Source organism: Sipha flava, unplaced genomic scaffold, assembly GCF_003268045.1.
Source record: "Sipha flava isolate LNK unplaced genomic scaffold, YSA_version1 225_pilon_pilon, whole genome shotgun sequence".
Taxonomy (NCBI): domain Eukaryota; kingdom Metazoa; phylum Arthropoda; class Insecta; order Hemiptera; family Aphididae; genus Sipha; species Sipha flava.
The window spans coordinates 389,850-407,646 of record NW_020272859.1 but is presented as its reverse complement, the minus strand read 5'-3'; the positions used below and the strand labels follow the sequence as shown (position 1 = coordinate 407,646).

At 28.1% G+C, this 17,797-nt stretch overlaps 1 protein-coding gene across 4 annotated transcripts; it reads left to right on the top strand.

Moving 5' to 3' along the window:
• The first annotated feature begins 1,732 nt into the window (after positions 1 to 1,732).
• Positions 1,733 to 10,805, top strand: LOC112683401 (mucolipin-3-like). 4 transcript variants are annotated; one of them, XM_025554437.1, is made up of 14 exons: positions 1,733 to 2,193; positions 2,294 to 2,384; positions 3,589 to 3,782; positions 3,843 to 4,034; positions 6,334 to 6,484; positions 6,550 to 6,743; positions 6,933 to 7,044; positions 7,109 to 7,227; positions 7,308 to 7,457; positions 7,569 to 7,676; positions 7,753 to 7,875; positions 8,532 to 8,738; positions 9,873 to 10,030; positions 10,230 to 10,805. In XM_025554437.1, exons 2-14 carry the CDS (start codon positions 2,342 to 2,344, stop codon positions 10,297 to 10,299), a joined length of 1,821 nt encoding a protein of 606 aa, XP_025410222.1. In that variant the 5' UTR covers positions 1,733 to 2,193; positions 2,294 to 2,341; the 3' UTR covers positions 10,300 to 10,805. The 4 variants fall into 4 exon arrangements, with proteins under 4 accessions (XP_025410222.1, XP_025410221.1, XP_025410220.1 ...); XM_025554436.1 differs by having other exon boundaries at positions 1,734 to 1,930; positions 1,990 to 2,384; XM_025554435.1 differs by having other exon boundaries at positions 1,734 to 2,384.
• Positions 10,806 to 17,797: the final 6,992 nt, after the last annotated feature.

Genomic DNA, 17,797 nt, shown 5'->3' with positions numbered 1-17,797 from the left:
AAAAATGAACAGAACGGCACTCGTGGCATACAATAGTTATAATTCTTGTTATCCTTTCTCAACATTTCAGGCTTATACTAGTAATTATATTTAAAAAAATGAATAGTAAATACTTAAATGAGCTGATATTACATAATAAATTATATTTTCATTAATATTTTATTACTGTATAAACATTTTATAGATTTGAAATGTTATTGCCAGAGTTTGGTACCTATTAATAAATAACACTACTTAATAATTTTATTCTTATGTGTTATCAATTATAATTTGTTAAATATTACTATCAGGCTTTAATATTAATAAACCAATTAATTTTATTGCTCTTGTATTCAGGGCCGTAACAATCAAATATTGCGCCTGGGGAGAAACTTCAAAATGCATCCTAAAGTATTTTAATTTATAAAAAAAAACTCACAAAAAAACTGAATATTTTTTAAATGCAATAGAAATAATGATTTTTCTTAATAATTATTTAGAAGCGTCTATTAATTTTATTTAAATAAATAACTTATTAAAATATAAATATACATTATAATTAAAGTTGGTGCATTGATATAACATACCTAATTATATTTATAAGTTATATAAATAAATACATAAATACATAATGATTCTTTTACTTATAAGTAATAAGTTATAACTTATAACAATTAAATTGCAAATTTTTCATTTTTGCGCCCTTCCAGGAATTGCGCTGGAGCGTAGGCACCTCTAGCCCCCTTCCCCTGATTGTATTAACTAAAATTTATAACATTTTTAATTGAAATTTTTTTTTTCGATTTAAAATAAATAAATAATTTTCTATAAACGGTTAATATAGTTAGGGCTCAATATTAAAATTAAAACATCATTTTTCTGTGAATTTATGCGGACGTCTAGAATTCCCTATAATGAGGTTGATTCCGGACAAAATGCAATTGTATATAAAAGCTCAAAAATATCGAACATGTTCAGTAAAGTAAAAGTTTTTATTACATATATTCGTACAACCATTAGCTATATTGAAATTAATTTCTAGGAAAGAATTTTCTAATCATTAATTTCAAAAAAAAATAGTGTTCGCATCCAGAGTTATCCCATTCGAAAATAACCAGACGTAAGTAAAACACTTTTTAAAAGTATTTAGAATAAATACTCGAATACTTTCAAAAAATAGTATTCCGAATATGTATTAAAATACTTTCTACAAATAGTATTCTGAATATTTTTAAAATACTTCTAGTTTTCATATTATAAAAATAATAGATGTCCACTCAACAGAAATATTTGAAATTTTAGGCTAAATATATGTTATTTTATTGTATTTTTATATTCAAAATACTTTATTGAATACTTTCAAAAAAAGTATTTGAAATACTTAAAAAGTATTCCGAATAATGTATTCGGAATACTACCCAAGTCTGAAGATAACCACGTACAAAACGTAATAAAATGTCCATATGTTTTTTAGTTTTTCCTTTGTATCGAAAAATAAAGTTTATTACTAAATAATGAACTCGATGGGACGGAAAAAATTAGCGACGCAGAGCTAAAAATCGAAATACTTCTCCAATTTCGAATACTCCAAATCGAAAATCATATCCATCCATTGGCCCGTTATTCTTGTCAATGAATATACATAAATATAAATTCTTGTCGTATACTATAACCCCCCGGAAACGTCATCTCGCCGGCATTGTTCCGTCTTCACCAGTAGCATTCATCGATCAATTTAAACACTCGTCCGGCCGACGCTCAAATGTAACGAGGAGACAAATACAACGGATTTGATTATTATATATAATCATCGCAATAGGGACTGATACTACGCGCGCAGAGGCTTCTAAATGTTACAGTTGATAACAACGGGAAACCATAAATTACATTATTATTTTTCCCCTTCTGATAACGCGACGCACGTTGACTCCGTCCGTACGCTCCTGATCGAGTATTAATTACATTACAGTTGACTTTGTATATTTTTATTGTTCTTGTTATTCTTCTTAGTTGTGCGTACCTGACCAACGAGTGATCGTCCGCTTCGATACCCATATTCTCGATGCACGTACCCGTTTCTTCAAAGCAGCAACGATGGATTGCGTCTGCTCAGTAATCTTTACAGCGGATTGACAATAATAACAATTACGATATTCACTGATCTTATCGTCGATACACGTGCGTTTTTCAATATCGTGCTGTGAATGCTGTCAGGTGATTTTTGTACGCACCATCAAGTCGTGCGAAACGTTATAGACATATTATCATTGCTGACGATGTAACATGTTTCTTACATTTCATCCCTGAAACCCAGTTGTTGTTTCTGGTGCTTGTTCCAACTGAATCAAACGAGGTCGCCGCGATGAACGGATCACAAGCTCTTACCGATCACAAAGACCATACTGGTATGTATTGAGATTGTTGACATCACCACATAAGCCATTTGTGTAATAACTGTAATTTTATTTTGAACATTTACTAGGCATCATCCGGTAATATACAAATACATGTCTATTGAAATATATAGAGTTATCTGTAGTAGTAAAGCCTATGGAAAATTGTGCTCCTCGTTTATACTGTAGGCCACTAAGATTGAACTAAAGAAAACTGGTTTAAGTTACATTTAAACAATCTATCACATTAAATTAATTTTTCATCTAAATATTATTAGATTATTTGTACAATAATTAGATAATGGATGATTTCTAGCAATGTTTTTGAAAAATAATTTTCAATGTGATTACTTAAATAATTTTATTAAACATTTTACTAATAAATGACTATATAAAATAATTTATGGTTAGTAATTTGTATAATTTATTATTAAAGTGTGGATAAAAAAGCAGATTATCTAAATATTTATTGCAACAATAAAAAAACAATCTAGAAAAAAGAAAAAAATAAGTTGCAAGTAAACCCAATAAGTATATTTTTAAATACAGATGATATTAAATGATAATTAAAAACAAAAATGTATCCTATCATCAGAATACAATATTATAGAAATAAAATATTTAACAAACAATCTTAAATTAGCCATATACAAAATTATAAATTTTGCTCTATATTCAATATAATTAATTTTAATAGAATTTTTCAACTATACAATTATTTTTTAATAAAAATTTATCTTCATTGTTTGTTTCTTGAAAGCAGTTGAAACCACTGACAATTGGAGACTTAGAAAAGTTTAGTATATGTATGTAATAGTATTGCAACTATTTCAATACTACCTATTAAGTTATGATAGTGATTCATTGGGTTTTGATCTTATGTTACTTCTTTAGGTGTCCTCAAATATCTTAAAAATAATAATTAATGTATCGTTAAATAAAAAATTATCTAAATAATATTTTTTTTAAGGTATTATAAATCATATACACCTTTTATCAGTAAAAATTTAATAACTATGTATTTATATTAAAATTCACACTTTGTTTCATAATTATGAGTAATAAATATTATTTTATATAAGAATAAGTTTTTATCTGTATTTAAAAGCATTATCTGTGTAGACTTTGTCATTTAATTATTTTTTCACCTTCATATTCTGGTTAATATGAACCATTTATTTTTTAAATCATAATTTAAAGTCTTTATATTTTATAGAGGAAGACTTATTATTGAATAATGAAGAAGAGTATATCCATCCTTATTCAGATGAATATGTTTTTTTGGAAAGAAAAATGCGTAATCGGTTATCGTTTTTTTTTATGAACCCAATTGAAAAGTGGAAGACAAGAAAGCGATTTCCATACAAATTTTTAATTCAAATTATTAAAATTGTGCTTGTTACACTTCAAGTAATAATTATAACAAATATTTTATTTACTGCTGCTATTATTATTATACATATTTTTTAGCTTTCTTTATTTGCTCATACTCGCTATAGCCATGTAAATTATACTTGGGGAAATAGAATGACATTTTCACATTTATTTATTAAAGGATGGGATCCTGCACGAGAAGTAGTCTCTTATCCACCAGCTTTAGGACCATTAGCTATTTATAATTTAGAATCATTTTATTCAACTATAGACTATGCATTACATGGTGTAAGTATATAATTTTTATATTAAAAATTACAGATTTTGTACTAATATTTATATAATTTTTTTGATGACTTAATTAAGTTTAGACTTATTTAAGATGAAGAACTAAAATATTAAAAAATATCTTAATGACTTATACATTATTTATTTTTTTTAAATAGTTGATTAAACATTATCATATTTTTAAAACCACTTTAAATAATTATATAATAAATCTAATTAAATAATAACAAATACATTTTTTTATTATTTATTTATATTTTATGATTAAAATCTTATTAGGTTGTAGAATTTTTTAAATATTTTTTTTCTTTTCTTTTTAATAGACATTTATTTCCTAAATTTTAGTTAATATAATTTATAATTTTCTATCACATTCAATAAAAATAATAATATTTCCATTTTCTATTTAATAATTGAGTATCAAAGTACTATTAGTGAATTTTTTATTTATTGAAGTATCGTTTTTCCACAGTAAAATATACACTTTATTTAATGATTATGTATAAAGAAAAAACTAAAAATTAATAATTTTTGACTTGTGTCATTTTTCTTCCGGTTGAGCGATGTATAAAATGATTGACATTGTTAAGGTACGGTTTCCTTTGCGCGATCGTGAATGCGGTCGGCAACCGCGGTCAGCGAACGTGATCGATGAACTAAGATAGCGTTCGCGTCTTCTTGGTTTATTCTGAACGATCTTACATCACGATCAAGAATAATACATAGAGTAGGTAGTAATAATTTAATTTATATCTCATCATTCAGTCGTACTTAATATTTTGATGTGTGAAGTACTCTAGTGAACGAACATTCATATATGTGAATTTTTAAATTATAATGGATACATCTGACGACGTAAATATATTGAAAATTCTTTTTGAAGAAGATGATGATGAGTTTTGCTCTTGTATTTGTTAGAAGAAAAAAGAAAAGGCCATGATCAGTTATTTACAAAGAGAAGTACGGAAGGTTATTATGAAATACTAATCAACGGTCATTTGAAAAATAATGAAATCAAATTTAGAGAACCAGTAGTTAATCATAAATGAATGTCATATAATAATTTTTTTTTTTCAAAATAACAAATTAATCGGTGGCGTGAACGTGATTTGACTGCTCTTAAAGCCAATGTACCTTGAAACTAACGCTATTTATTTTACATTGTATCAGCAGCCGCGCGATCTTGGATTGCGTTTCGCGTTCACGATCGCGCAAGGGAAACCGTACCTTTACTAATATTTATAGTGACTATTAATATCTCCATAAAGTGTTTTTATTTAAAAAAAATCAACCTGTTTGAAAACGTAACTAAAATTTTTCTAATCAGATGAATTTGTTGTTATTAATATATTACTATAATATAATAATATATTAATAACAATATACATTAATGTTAATATAATAACTGATATATCATTTATTATATCTCATTCAATATTGATCTAATAAAAACCTATACTTTTAAATTATGATAGGTGGTGTGTAATGATTACCTCACTATTATATCAAATTGTATAGACCTAGAGCAGTGTTTCCCAACCAGTGAGTTACGACTGGTGACTCATAAATAAAATATATATGAAAATAATTTTAGTCGTAAATTTATAAATGCTTATGTTATGTTTTATCTGATACCTCTATGTATGACAATAATATAAAGTTTTTCTAGTATTGTAGATTCTACAATGTAAAATATAGGACATAAATATCAATATATTTTTAGTAAAATTTGTATTTTTTTATCTTATATATACAATATTAATTACTAATGGTATTGCTAATGACAATTGGTGTAGTATCAGTTGATTTTCCATACAGCTGAGCAATAATTAGTACATCAAGACTACTAGAGTATGTATAAACTAAAAAGTTTTATTTTACGATTAGACACTAATTTTTAAATACTCAAATTTTATGTATTAAGTTTTGATTTTTTAATGGCTAAATTTACTATTCGTAAAATCATAGCTAGTGGTACCAGTTAATCAATTTCATCAGGTAGTTCAGTACTATGACTATTAATAATACTATATTAAATTTTTTTAAATATTGGTGGGGGTAACCAACAAGCAGTACATTTGTGGCTCAACATTACTAAAAGGTTGGGAAACACTGACCTAGAATATCAATTATTACTTGCTTATATAATTATTTATTAATACAGATTTGATTGATCTCTTTGTTCTTCATACAATAGCAATAAATAATACTGTATATTTGAATGTATAAATGTTTGTATTGTGCATTTAATTAACAATGTATATAATAAAGTAAAAAAAAAAAAAATGTTTTCATGTAGTATGCTAATATCAAAAATGCCATTGGATCTTACTCTTACATAAATGAAAATAATAAAGTGGCAGATCCATCATTTTGCACAGTACACTATAAAGATGGTACAGTGTTTGGGTTTAATGAAAGCTATACTTTTGATGGAGAGATAATACAAGGTATTTGTAAATATGTTTATTTATGTTTTAAGTTTTATTTAATTATTTTAAATATTTGTTTCTAGAATGTCTGAACATCCCGATAACAGATAATGTAAGGAATAATACATTTTCCATAAAAAATTATTTAATTAATCAAAACAAAACAATACTGTTTTCATCGTTGTTGAAAGCCAAACTTAAATTTGCATTGAAGACTGTAAACTTTAGGGTTGCTGGAAAATATTCACCACCTGATTGTTACAAATTTGATATTCAGGTAAATGTGAAGTTAATCAATTACTTTAGTATATTATGTTCAGAAATTATATAAAAGACCATCACATTTTGAAATAGAAATATTAACTTTATGTTTTGGTTTTCTTTCAAAATTGTTTGTATAAAGAGAAAAAAAAGTGTTTTGGATTAATAAATAATATTTTTGTACATTTAACAAATTTAATTATAGATAACATTAAACAATGAAGATATGGATGGACAAGTTTTAGTGGATCTGGAAGTGAATCCTTTTAGATTAAATTGTAAAGGAGATGTAGAATACATAAGTAAGACAAGTACATGTAAATAAATATTAAACTTTATGGTAAATAAGGTTTACTATTAATATTTTATATTTAATTTTAGCTGATAATAAAGTTGAATCATTTTTGAGAAGTCTATTAAATTATTTTGTTATTATAATATGCACAGTCTCAATGATACTATGTTCAAGGGCAATAATTAGAGCCCAGATATTAAAATTTGTAAGTGTTGCTGATTTATTTGCTTTAAATATAATTTATTAGGTTTTTTTAAATTTATGTTGTTTGGTTTTTGATTTTAGGAGACTATGAGATATTTTGAAGATATGTTAAAGTCAACATTAAGCCATCAAGCACGATGGGCATTTTGGAATTTTTGGTATATTATGATTATAGTTAATGACATACTTATAATATGTGGTTCAGGAATAAAAGAACGTATTGAAAGAAAGGTAAAAATAATTATATATTCTTGCTGAGTAATATTGCTATGATAATAATTAATTATTATATAAATTTATTGTATACATACAAGTTATATAACTGTAGTATTACATTTATAGCAATTCATTGGAGATCAGTGGAATTTATGCAGTGTATTACTAGGCACTGGTAATTTACTTGTGTGGTTTGGAGTCCTAAGATATCTAACATTCTTCAAAACATACAATGTTTGTAATGATTACATGTTAATTTTAACTGATTTCGTAAAAAAAAATTTATTTCATTACATTTAAATATCCTCAGGGTGTAATATTAACTTTAAGACAAGCATTTCCAAATACTTCAAGATTTATTTTATGTGCGATTCTATTATATGCTGGCTTCACATTTTGTGGCTGGTTAGTATTGGGACCATATCATATGAAAGTAAGTATTGACATCTATTATTTGTTATAAATTTAGAAAAGTCAGAGCAATAACTTACTGTTGATTATACATTATATGTGTCAACAGCTGTACTTAATATTTTTTTAAAGATATAAGTTATATAATAATAATTGATTGAATTATAATTATACCCATATTTAATACATTTTCATCCATCCATCTTTGATTTGATTTCAAAGAAAACTTAATAATTTTCAATAATTCAGTTAGATTTATTATTTAAATATATAACTTAAAATGTGACATGAGTAGTATTAAAAATATTTTTGTTGAGTTAAAATAAAGAAATTTTTCTTGTTTTTTTTTCAATAGTAAAAACAAAATTAAATGTTAAATTATTAATATTTTAAGTACATTTTATAACATTTTAACTAATTGTTTAACTCTTCGTGGAGATAGTGATTTTATTATTATTTTATAATTGTAATATCTATATTTTAATGCAATAAAATTTACCTTGTATATCTTACTTACCAATATCTTATATATATATCTTGATAATTTGTTTGTAACAAAATGTCAAAACTTTATTATTAAATTTAAACATTATGTTGTTTTCCATGTAGTATTAGTAGATAATTTAAACTATTATATACGATTATAACTAAATATAATTTACTTATTTTTATGTTTAGTTTCGATCATTGGCAAGTACATCTGAATGCTTATTTTCTTTAATCAATGGTGATGATATGTATGCAACATTTACAATAATGGCTACAAAATCATCATTACTGTGGTGGTTCAGTCGTTTATACCTATACTGCTTCATAAGTCTGTTTATTTATGTGGTTATAAATTTGTTCCTGTCTGTGATAATTGACTCGTATGAAACAATTAAGGTAAATAAATAAAGAATAATTATGTATTAAAATTATTGCCAGTTATTTACAATTTTACACATTATGGTTTAGTAGTTTTTTCAACGATTTTTCGTGTTTAAAGTTTTGAATTGCTTACAATCAATTTCAATAATTACAGAAATCTTGAAAAAACATTGTTTGGTTTTTTATAACATGTACAAGAACATTTTTCAAATGTTTTTTTTATCATTAATAAACTTACTATAACTTAGTTATTTATTTCATTCTTAAATTACTTAAACTTTTCTTTGAGTTAAAAAATTAATGAAAAAAATACATATTTTATAATTTTTGTAGTGCTAAAATCTTGGTTGTGAACGATCATTTTTGTTTTAAAAATATTGAGTTTTTGTTATTTATATTTTTTATTTTATGTGTGCAGTTTTATTGTGTTATTATTAAACGTGTGCACTTATTTCTACAGTTAATTTATTATTATTCTCGTATTGCTTATATTGCTAAAATAACAAGTTATTTTTATATATTTATTTGTATCTGTCTACTTATTTTAATCATTGTTTGACCAAAGGGCCATTTGTTACTATTTATATTAATACTAAGCCAAAGGACTTATATTATATTTTTCTTACTGTGTTACTGTCATTTATTTATTGTATTTTTATTTATTTATCGCAGTACAACGATATAATTACTATTGTATAAAATTGATTATCTTTATTTAGTTATAATTTTTCAGTAGTTTTAAGTACCTAGACACAAATACACATAACAAATTTACAAAAATTACCATCACATAGCTCACTAGTATTTGCGCGGCGATACCAGCCACTATTAGCTGAGCTATACAATACTATACACCAATACATTTGATCAATCGGTGATAAGTCACTTAAAAATGGATGCAAAATCAACAAGTGTCTGAGATACTTTCAGTATAATTTTATGCACTCCACCCTAACACAATACATTTATTTAACATGTTAGATTTTATTTTAAACTTTAAAATATTTTTATAAATTACTTTCCTGAAAGAAAATATTCATAACAAGTTTTAATAAGCATTAATAAGTTAAGATGTTGAATTGTTGATTTTGTAAGTAAAATTTTATTTATTGTTATTTTTATTAATAAATTTAAAATGTTTTTTTTCAGAACCAATCCCGTGATGATTTATCTAAAACAGACCTGGAATTGTTTATGACTAAAGGTACATTTCCTACTTCCACATTTGATATTACAGAAGAAACCGATGAGTGGGCACACGTATCTTTTGCTCAGACTATTAGGGGTGTATTTTGTAGTCTTTGTATGTAAGTTTAAGTTTATTATAAGTTTGATTCAAACAAAGAATACAACTAATAAAATCATAATATTTGAATTTTAACCGAATTAAGTACAATAATTGACATAATAAGCAGCGTTACTTAAATATAATAATGATATTTACATTGTTTGTGGCAAAACAGTAATCTTATCTTATTAAATCATTTAAACTAGTTTTATTTTCAGCAATTTCAAAAGTTTTCGCCAAACATGTATGTCCATAATATGTCAAAGAAGCCGACATTTAATAATTTAGTACAAAGTATGATTGTGTTTTTAATTTTACGTTTCCGTTACCAATTTAATATCAATTATTTAATTTCTACACTTTTTTTACACTTTCGTTCTCATGTTTCTTATGTTAATGTATTACATACATATTATAGACTGATTCACCGTGTATTCCTATATACCTGCACTTCACTCGTATTATAATTATGAAACTAATGTAATCACAGAAGTCAGTTATACTGTACAACAATAAAAACTACTGTTGTAGGTATATTAAATTGTTAAACTCAATGTTTGTTAATGATATTTATGTTTGAAGTTTAAGCCCATGTTTGTTATTGTTATGTTTGATAAACATTGTAAGGACTGCTATAACATTATTTTTATGAAAGTCATCCTATAAAAGTCAATTATTGCAAAACCAAAACATTACTTTATTATTACTTATTATTTATGTGTAATATGAACTGTAATGTTTTATAACATTTTTATTTTTATTATAATCATATTAACTGCTATAAATCAAATCATGTACACATTACTATACTATGTTTATTATTATAATATTAATATTAAAAAATACTATATACACTGATTGATTAATTTTGTCTATTTATTGAATTATCATGGAATGTTCCTATGATTTTTCGATCAGTTTAATAAAACGTCATTGTAAAAGATATTTAAAAATTAATTTTTCAATCTCGTTGATCAACAGCTTAATTATTATATATATAATAATTAATAATAATAATAATAAATAATAATAATAAATGCATATCCTGAAGTTTTATTATATTTGTATAGTCAAACCGGTTTCAAATAAAAAATTCATTGTCTGATATATACAAAGTCAAATTATAATAATTAACATATCTTATCATTCAATATTGTACGTCTGAATAATAGAAAAATAATCATGAAATAAAAAATTAAACCATGCAGATTTTTCTAACCACAAAAAAGGCACAAAAAAATGTAAAAAATTAAATTTCAATTCATTGGTAAAAAGCTAGGAATTTATTGATGATGTAAATATTTTATGTCATTAGTACGTTTTGTATTTCAGCTGATCGAAAAATAAACGCAGATAATAGGTGCAGCAACGAGATTATTTTTTAATTCCTTCACAATGTTATCCGATACGAAGGAATAACTGAAAACCATCAAATTTCAACCAACAAGCGATTTTAATTTTTTTTTTTTTTTATGAAACGTAATATTGCAAGTGTACTGCGCGACTAATAACAATTATTCGATTTTCGCTAAACATCAGTTCTCTTTATAAGTACTGACGATTATCTACTTTTATCCCCGAAGTATTGCCTAGTTATTTATTCTTTCCGTACATTTCATGACAGGATAAGTGCTGCATATTTTGTGATCGATCGCGATTGCGCGACAATCGTTTTATCTGGCCACCAACACATCGTCAGCGTTAGATCCGATTTTCGATCGCAACGTGTTCGAACGTCGGGCACCGCTTTCGAATGTACGCGTTACCGCCGTTTACGTGTTCAACAAGACGGGGGTCGAACACGTAACGGTTGACGTTAAGCCGCGTTCGCACTGGAACACGCGCAGACCGAGCATGTGCGCTCACGGTGTGCGTCTCGCGTGCTCGGTGTAGACGCGCACTTGGATTGTGTACGATACCGAGCCGTGAACGTTGGTGATCGTCACGTAACGCGAGCCGACCGATTCGCATTCGCAATTCGTAGCACGCACGACACGAGCGTACGATGTGTACGTGCTCCGGCGCGGACGCGTTCCGATGTGCCCACCGGCCGTACGCGACCGATCAGCCAACGGGTTTCGGAATGTGCGCGGGACAACGCGGTGTGCGCCCGACCACCCGGTAATACGTACCTAACAATACGTTTGCGTGTACGTCCAGGGGCGTAAAGCGGCCGGTCTGGGGAATGGAAATCGTCCAGATGCCATCGACTGTTTTATGGCCCGATCGTTGTGTGATTTACAACGTTTGTAAACGCGTCCGCGCCGTTTGTATCTAAACCCAAATACCTGTACGATTATTGTATGGTATTGATGTACAATGTACGTTTCGTTTCAATAGAACACAGTACGAGTATAAGAAACTAGAAAACATCGGGTGTAAAATTACATTACCTACCTATATTACATCTATGTAGACGTCGAATCTCGACGTCGGCTGTTTATTTTTATAATCCGTATAACTTTTTGTACATTTTCATACTTTTATAATCTTAACACCGCATTTACTCTGTAAGAACATATTTAATAATTTTGCCGCGTTTCGGGGGGAGGGGAGGGAAATTTAATCCCTAAAAGCCCCCTTGATTACGCGTCTGGGAACATCCGTGATCAAAAATTAATAAATATCAACAAATGTTTGAACAGCTGACTAAACCCCCCTCTCGCATTACGCACGGTCCTGCGTTCGAAGGAAACAGCAGTAAATGTCACCCGGGCCTCGGCATAAATATCGTGCGCGGCGATGTCGGTACAACAAGATCGCGTGCGACGGTAAAAAGGTGTACGCGCGGACCGGTTCGCATAGACGCTTGTGGGTGCAATAGAGTTTTAGCACTTCAAGTGTAGCACTCCTGTTTTGTTTTTTCAGATCTATATAATCTATAGTAATTACAGTTAAATAACATTTAATTTAATTTTCAGCAATTTCAGCACCCCCAATATTTGGGCTCTAGTTGCGCCCATGCCGGTTCGTCTGTTTAGTACGTTTGGCTTTTCTACGAACGTTATGTACGGTTGTTGTTCCGTCGAGATTGGACACACCACCCGGTTAAATGGTTGTTAATTTTTTTCGATTTTCGCGGTTCGCTTTGCTGAAAATCCAAGTGCACAATTGTCCTACGAACGTCATCCTCTTTTTTGTTTGATGCTCACGTATTTAGTTCGTCAAATGCGGTTCTCACGAATACGGTTAACTATTCAATATGTAAATACAACGTTGTAGACAAGAAGTTAACGAAGGCGATCACGGAGAATTCGAATATTTATATATTCAGTGTGTCAGCAATTCATACGTATCGGGAATCCGTTGTTTCTATGTAAAATGGTTTAGGTACAACAATTATTCTCAATTGAAAGAATAGTGACGGGGAACGTTCGATTATATACCTGCTTTTTTGTTGATAACTTCAAATTTTACCGATTTTAGAAACATATTTAATTAATAGTTGGACATTCATGGTTTAAGTGATTGTTACTAATATAATATTTAATAGTTACTTTTGTAGGTTTGTTGTTTTAGCAGCTTGGTGCAATACAACTAATGTTCTAACTTAATAATACCTAATAACATAATACGAACATATGCCACGAATTACGATCACCTGCAAATGCTGCTTCAAGCTTTCTTTTACCATAACATTACATTTAATCGTTTCAATCGTAAATATAACTTTTTTAAACGTAAACAGTGGCGCCGAACACGATCTCAGATAGTTCAATTGAACTGCTTAAAAAATTTAAATGTTAAAAAAATTAAAATTAATTTTTTTATATATTACTTGACAAGTATTTTCTATTTAAAATAGTATATTAAATAATTAAATATTTTTACTTTAATAATTAAAGATGTTTAAAAAAAAAAATATTTTGGTATTTGAATGGGTAGTAAATAGGAAGAGGTTGGTGGGTAAATCTAATTGTTTGAACTGGCTGTCTCAATTTCGTTTCACGCTACTAAACGTAAACATATGCACGGTAATGTGTGATGGAATTCTTAAAAATATTACTCGTCAAGTCTATTCGACTTGAAAGCAAATAAACAAAGACATTAATTTTCGTGACTTTCTAAGGTAATAACGCCCCGCTTTGGTTCGGTCGAGTTCGTGATCAAAACTGTCTTTACGCGTAGATTTACGCTAATTTCGATAAAACATTTTTGTAGCACGCAGTGTTATGTAATATGGACCAAACAAATTTGTTAAATGTCCCTAGGATGAACATAAATAAAAGTAAATCACTAAATTTTTTTAAATTAATCGTATAAATCTATTATATGTATATAACACGGATGATTATATATATATATATATATATGTAGTGTATGAACCATGTCAGTGTTACTTCACATGCTACTCGGCTGAAATTCAACGTCCCATCGCCGTCGTGTTGCGATTTCAAAACAAAAGTAACAAATACAACAATGCAACAGTAATCGCAATTCATCATCGGAAATATATAATATAATAATATATAATACGTAATTATACATAATAAATATCCATACATAATAGATAATAACATATATATATTATGTAATTTAAATATATCATTACATTTTGGTTAGGGGAGGAGGATAAAAAAATACAATTTCATTAGATATAACATATTATTATTGTACGTGTGGGTATGTATAATAACACTAACCCGGCTTCACCTGAAATGCTTATTTTTATGTTAGGTTAGAGTACTATAGCAAATACAAAAAAATATATATAATCGTCGTATTGTTAATCATACAATATCTGTTTACACATGTAAAAAAATATACTTGTAAAAACTTTGATTCTCCTGGATTATTGGGTAATAGAGAACCAGCCAAATCTTGATCTTGAACTTTAAATGTCGACTTAAAGTTACCATGCCTAATTTCTGTTGCACCAGACTATTTCGTTTGAAATGCCAAATATTGTAGACGAATCATGTCGAAAAGTTTTGAATTTTGATGAGAACGATTAAGAGAATTTTTATCGATTCAGACCGGGAAAAAACTTTTTCTCCAGAACAGCTAAGACCTGAAAGTTCTTTTGACAATTTTATCGCATGACAATAGTTACATTTTAAATTAATTGTTTCTGCTATAACGTTCGCGCATCAAAACGTGTTTTTACATAATTAATTTATCGGACTAATTTACGCCTAACAAAAAGAACGTCACCAATCACCGGACGTTCTGTATTAAGTATTGGCATGACGGCGTCGGCGGCGTTGTTAGACGGTGGTGAGTAAAAGGGACGCCTGACTGAGGGGAGAGCACACGTCTGTGTATTTTTTGCCGCGTCACGCCGTAAGTTATTGAAAAATAAACAATTGTAAATAAATTATTATTCAATTAACATGTAAAATTGAAATTAAGCTTAAAACGTGATACGCAATATAATCATTTGTTTATTGAAAAAAAAAAATTGAAATAATCGAATGAGTAGTTTCTAGTGAAATTACGTGACAAAGATTCCGATTTTACTTTTATTTTTTTTTTACCATATAGATTTAACAGATATATAGTATACATATACGTTTTTGCTATATAATATTGTAATTCCACGTGTAACAAACGCTTTTATTTTACGTGGAAAATCTTGTTTAACACGCCGCAGTGGTTCACCAGTTAAAATAAAAAATAAATCGTTCCAATAAAGGCGGTTAAAAAGAAAAATTCGAAACCCTTATGAAGCGTAATTAAGTATTGAGCTTCCGATTAATCAACGCATTGAAACTCTGTAAAGATTTTGTGCCACTCTTTACATTCAAAAATTTACTTATGGTGTAAAATACTCCTCTGATTTTACGTTTAATAATTTGAAGGTCTACAGAAAAAAACGATAATAGTCAAAAAATAAAAATACCTTGTCATTGGTTTTAAAAGTAAATACATTTTTTTTTTTATTAATTTTATTAAAAATTAGTTGCATTAGTACAATCATTTTTTTAAAAGTTATTTCGTATTTTGTGTCTCAATTTTTGAGTTCTGAAACTTTAAAATTACAATACTAAACAGTTTATGAATATAGACTATTATCGTTTTTCTCTGAATTCCTTCATTTTTTTCCCTCGTAAAATGTAGCCGTGAATCGATATTTTTGTAATCATTCAACATCAATAAAAACTTCGATGAAGCTCGCTTATAATACACTCGTGTTAGTTAGTGCAAATGACACATAGTAGGTACACATAGAAATATGCGTTTGCGTTGTAGAACTAACAACTATAAAAACGTAAAAGCTGACAGGTTATCGAAAAAGGAAAAATCATTTTTTTATACATCAGCTACGAGCACGTGAACAACAAATTATATTCTATTTAATGGCTTTGCACGTCCGATCATTATCAAAAACCATTGATCACGAATAGTACTACATGTTCGTAATGAATGCTACTACGTAATAAATTTATAATAACTTCGTAAAAGCATTTTAGAAATATTTAATTTGATTTGACATAATTATATTATCGTGAAGGTAATATAAAGCTGAAACAAACCGAATACAGTAATATTTTTTTTTTAACGTAGAAATGTAAAAAAACAATACTATCCCTATTGCTTGTTCTAACCACCCTCCCGTCCCTCAACTCTTTATTCATGTATACCTCTACGAAGTTCCTTTTTTGATTATGACGTTGCGTACGAACAAATTTTATCTAGCATGCATCATATTCTAAACAGTCACAATGTATAGGTAATCTATACCAGTTCGTGTATAAGTTTACACGGTTTGATAATATATATATATATATATATGTATTTATATTATATTTTTTATTAAGTATATTGTCCATGACATAATTAAGGTGAACCTGCCGTATATCATATTAATGCAAAAGGTCGTCAAACCGAGGAGAAGGGCTACGGCATGGAAACAATAAAATATTAGGAATGGGTATATACGGGAGTACGATACACTAGTGTGTTGCGTGAAATATATTTAAAAGATACTCGGCCGGCCCATCGTGACAGCCCGGTAGACCGCACATTATTTTATATTGCGCTCGAGGACGACCTGACCAAAAATAACAATTATAATAATAAAACAAACATAACGAATTAACAATATAGCACGTTTCTAACTATATAAATATATATATATATATATAATACATTTACATATAGGCACGACTGATGTCTTGTACACGAACAACACGTTTTAACAATTCACAAAATAGTATGCTAAGATATATAATAATAATTATAATAATAATAATAATAAATAACGCTCTATCGATCTAATAAACCATCAGTCGTCATTTACAAAAAAAAAAAAAACAAGTACTTAAATAAAAACATATAATACACTATATTATTGTAAAGCGTCATACGTATTATACCTAATCGTTACTCGTTAAAAAATTAATAAATAAATAATACAAACACATTGCGAGTATACATCTGATTTGTAAATATTTTTATAATAATATGTAGTACAAAAATATCCGAACGCTGTGCACCCATGGATAATACTACTCGTATCTTAACATAGCGAACGGGTAGATCGCGTTTATAAACGATACACAGTCTATACGAGCAGATCCGGTACAAGCCGCGGGGACGACATTATTAAAGGTATTCAAGCTATACTTTTCCGAATACTGTTTCCGTATGGTCTGTGTCAAGTAATATACACAACAGCATCGGCGTTTCAAACGTAAATGATTTTTAAATTTGTTATTTGTTTTCCCAACCGCTAAACGTACCAAAGTGAACCAGCGAGTTTCTTCCGCACCCGACAGGAAACGCAACCCGATCTCAAAATATACAGTTAACCTTGGCCGTATAAGTAACCATATAATCTAAC

Bases quoted from the DNA above. Each gene is read 5' to 3' on its own strand.
- LOC112683401 (XM_025554437.1), top strand. From the start codon at position 2,342: ATGAACGGATCACAAGCTCTTACCGATCACAAAGACCATACTG. The intron at 3,783-3,842 runs GTAATAATTATA...CATATTTTTTAG, and splicing joins TTGTGCTTGTTACACTTCAA to CTTTCTTTATTTGCTCATAC. The intron at 7,045-7,108 runs GTAAATAAATAT...ATTTAATTTTAG, and splicing joins CATAAGTAAGACAAGTACAT to CTGATAATAAAGTTGAATCA.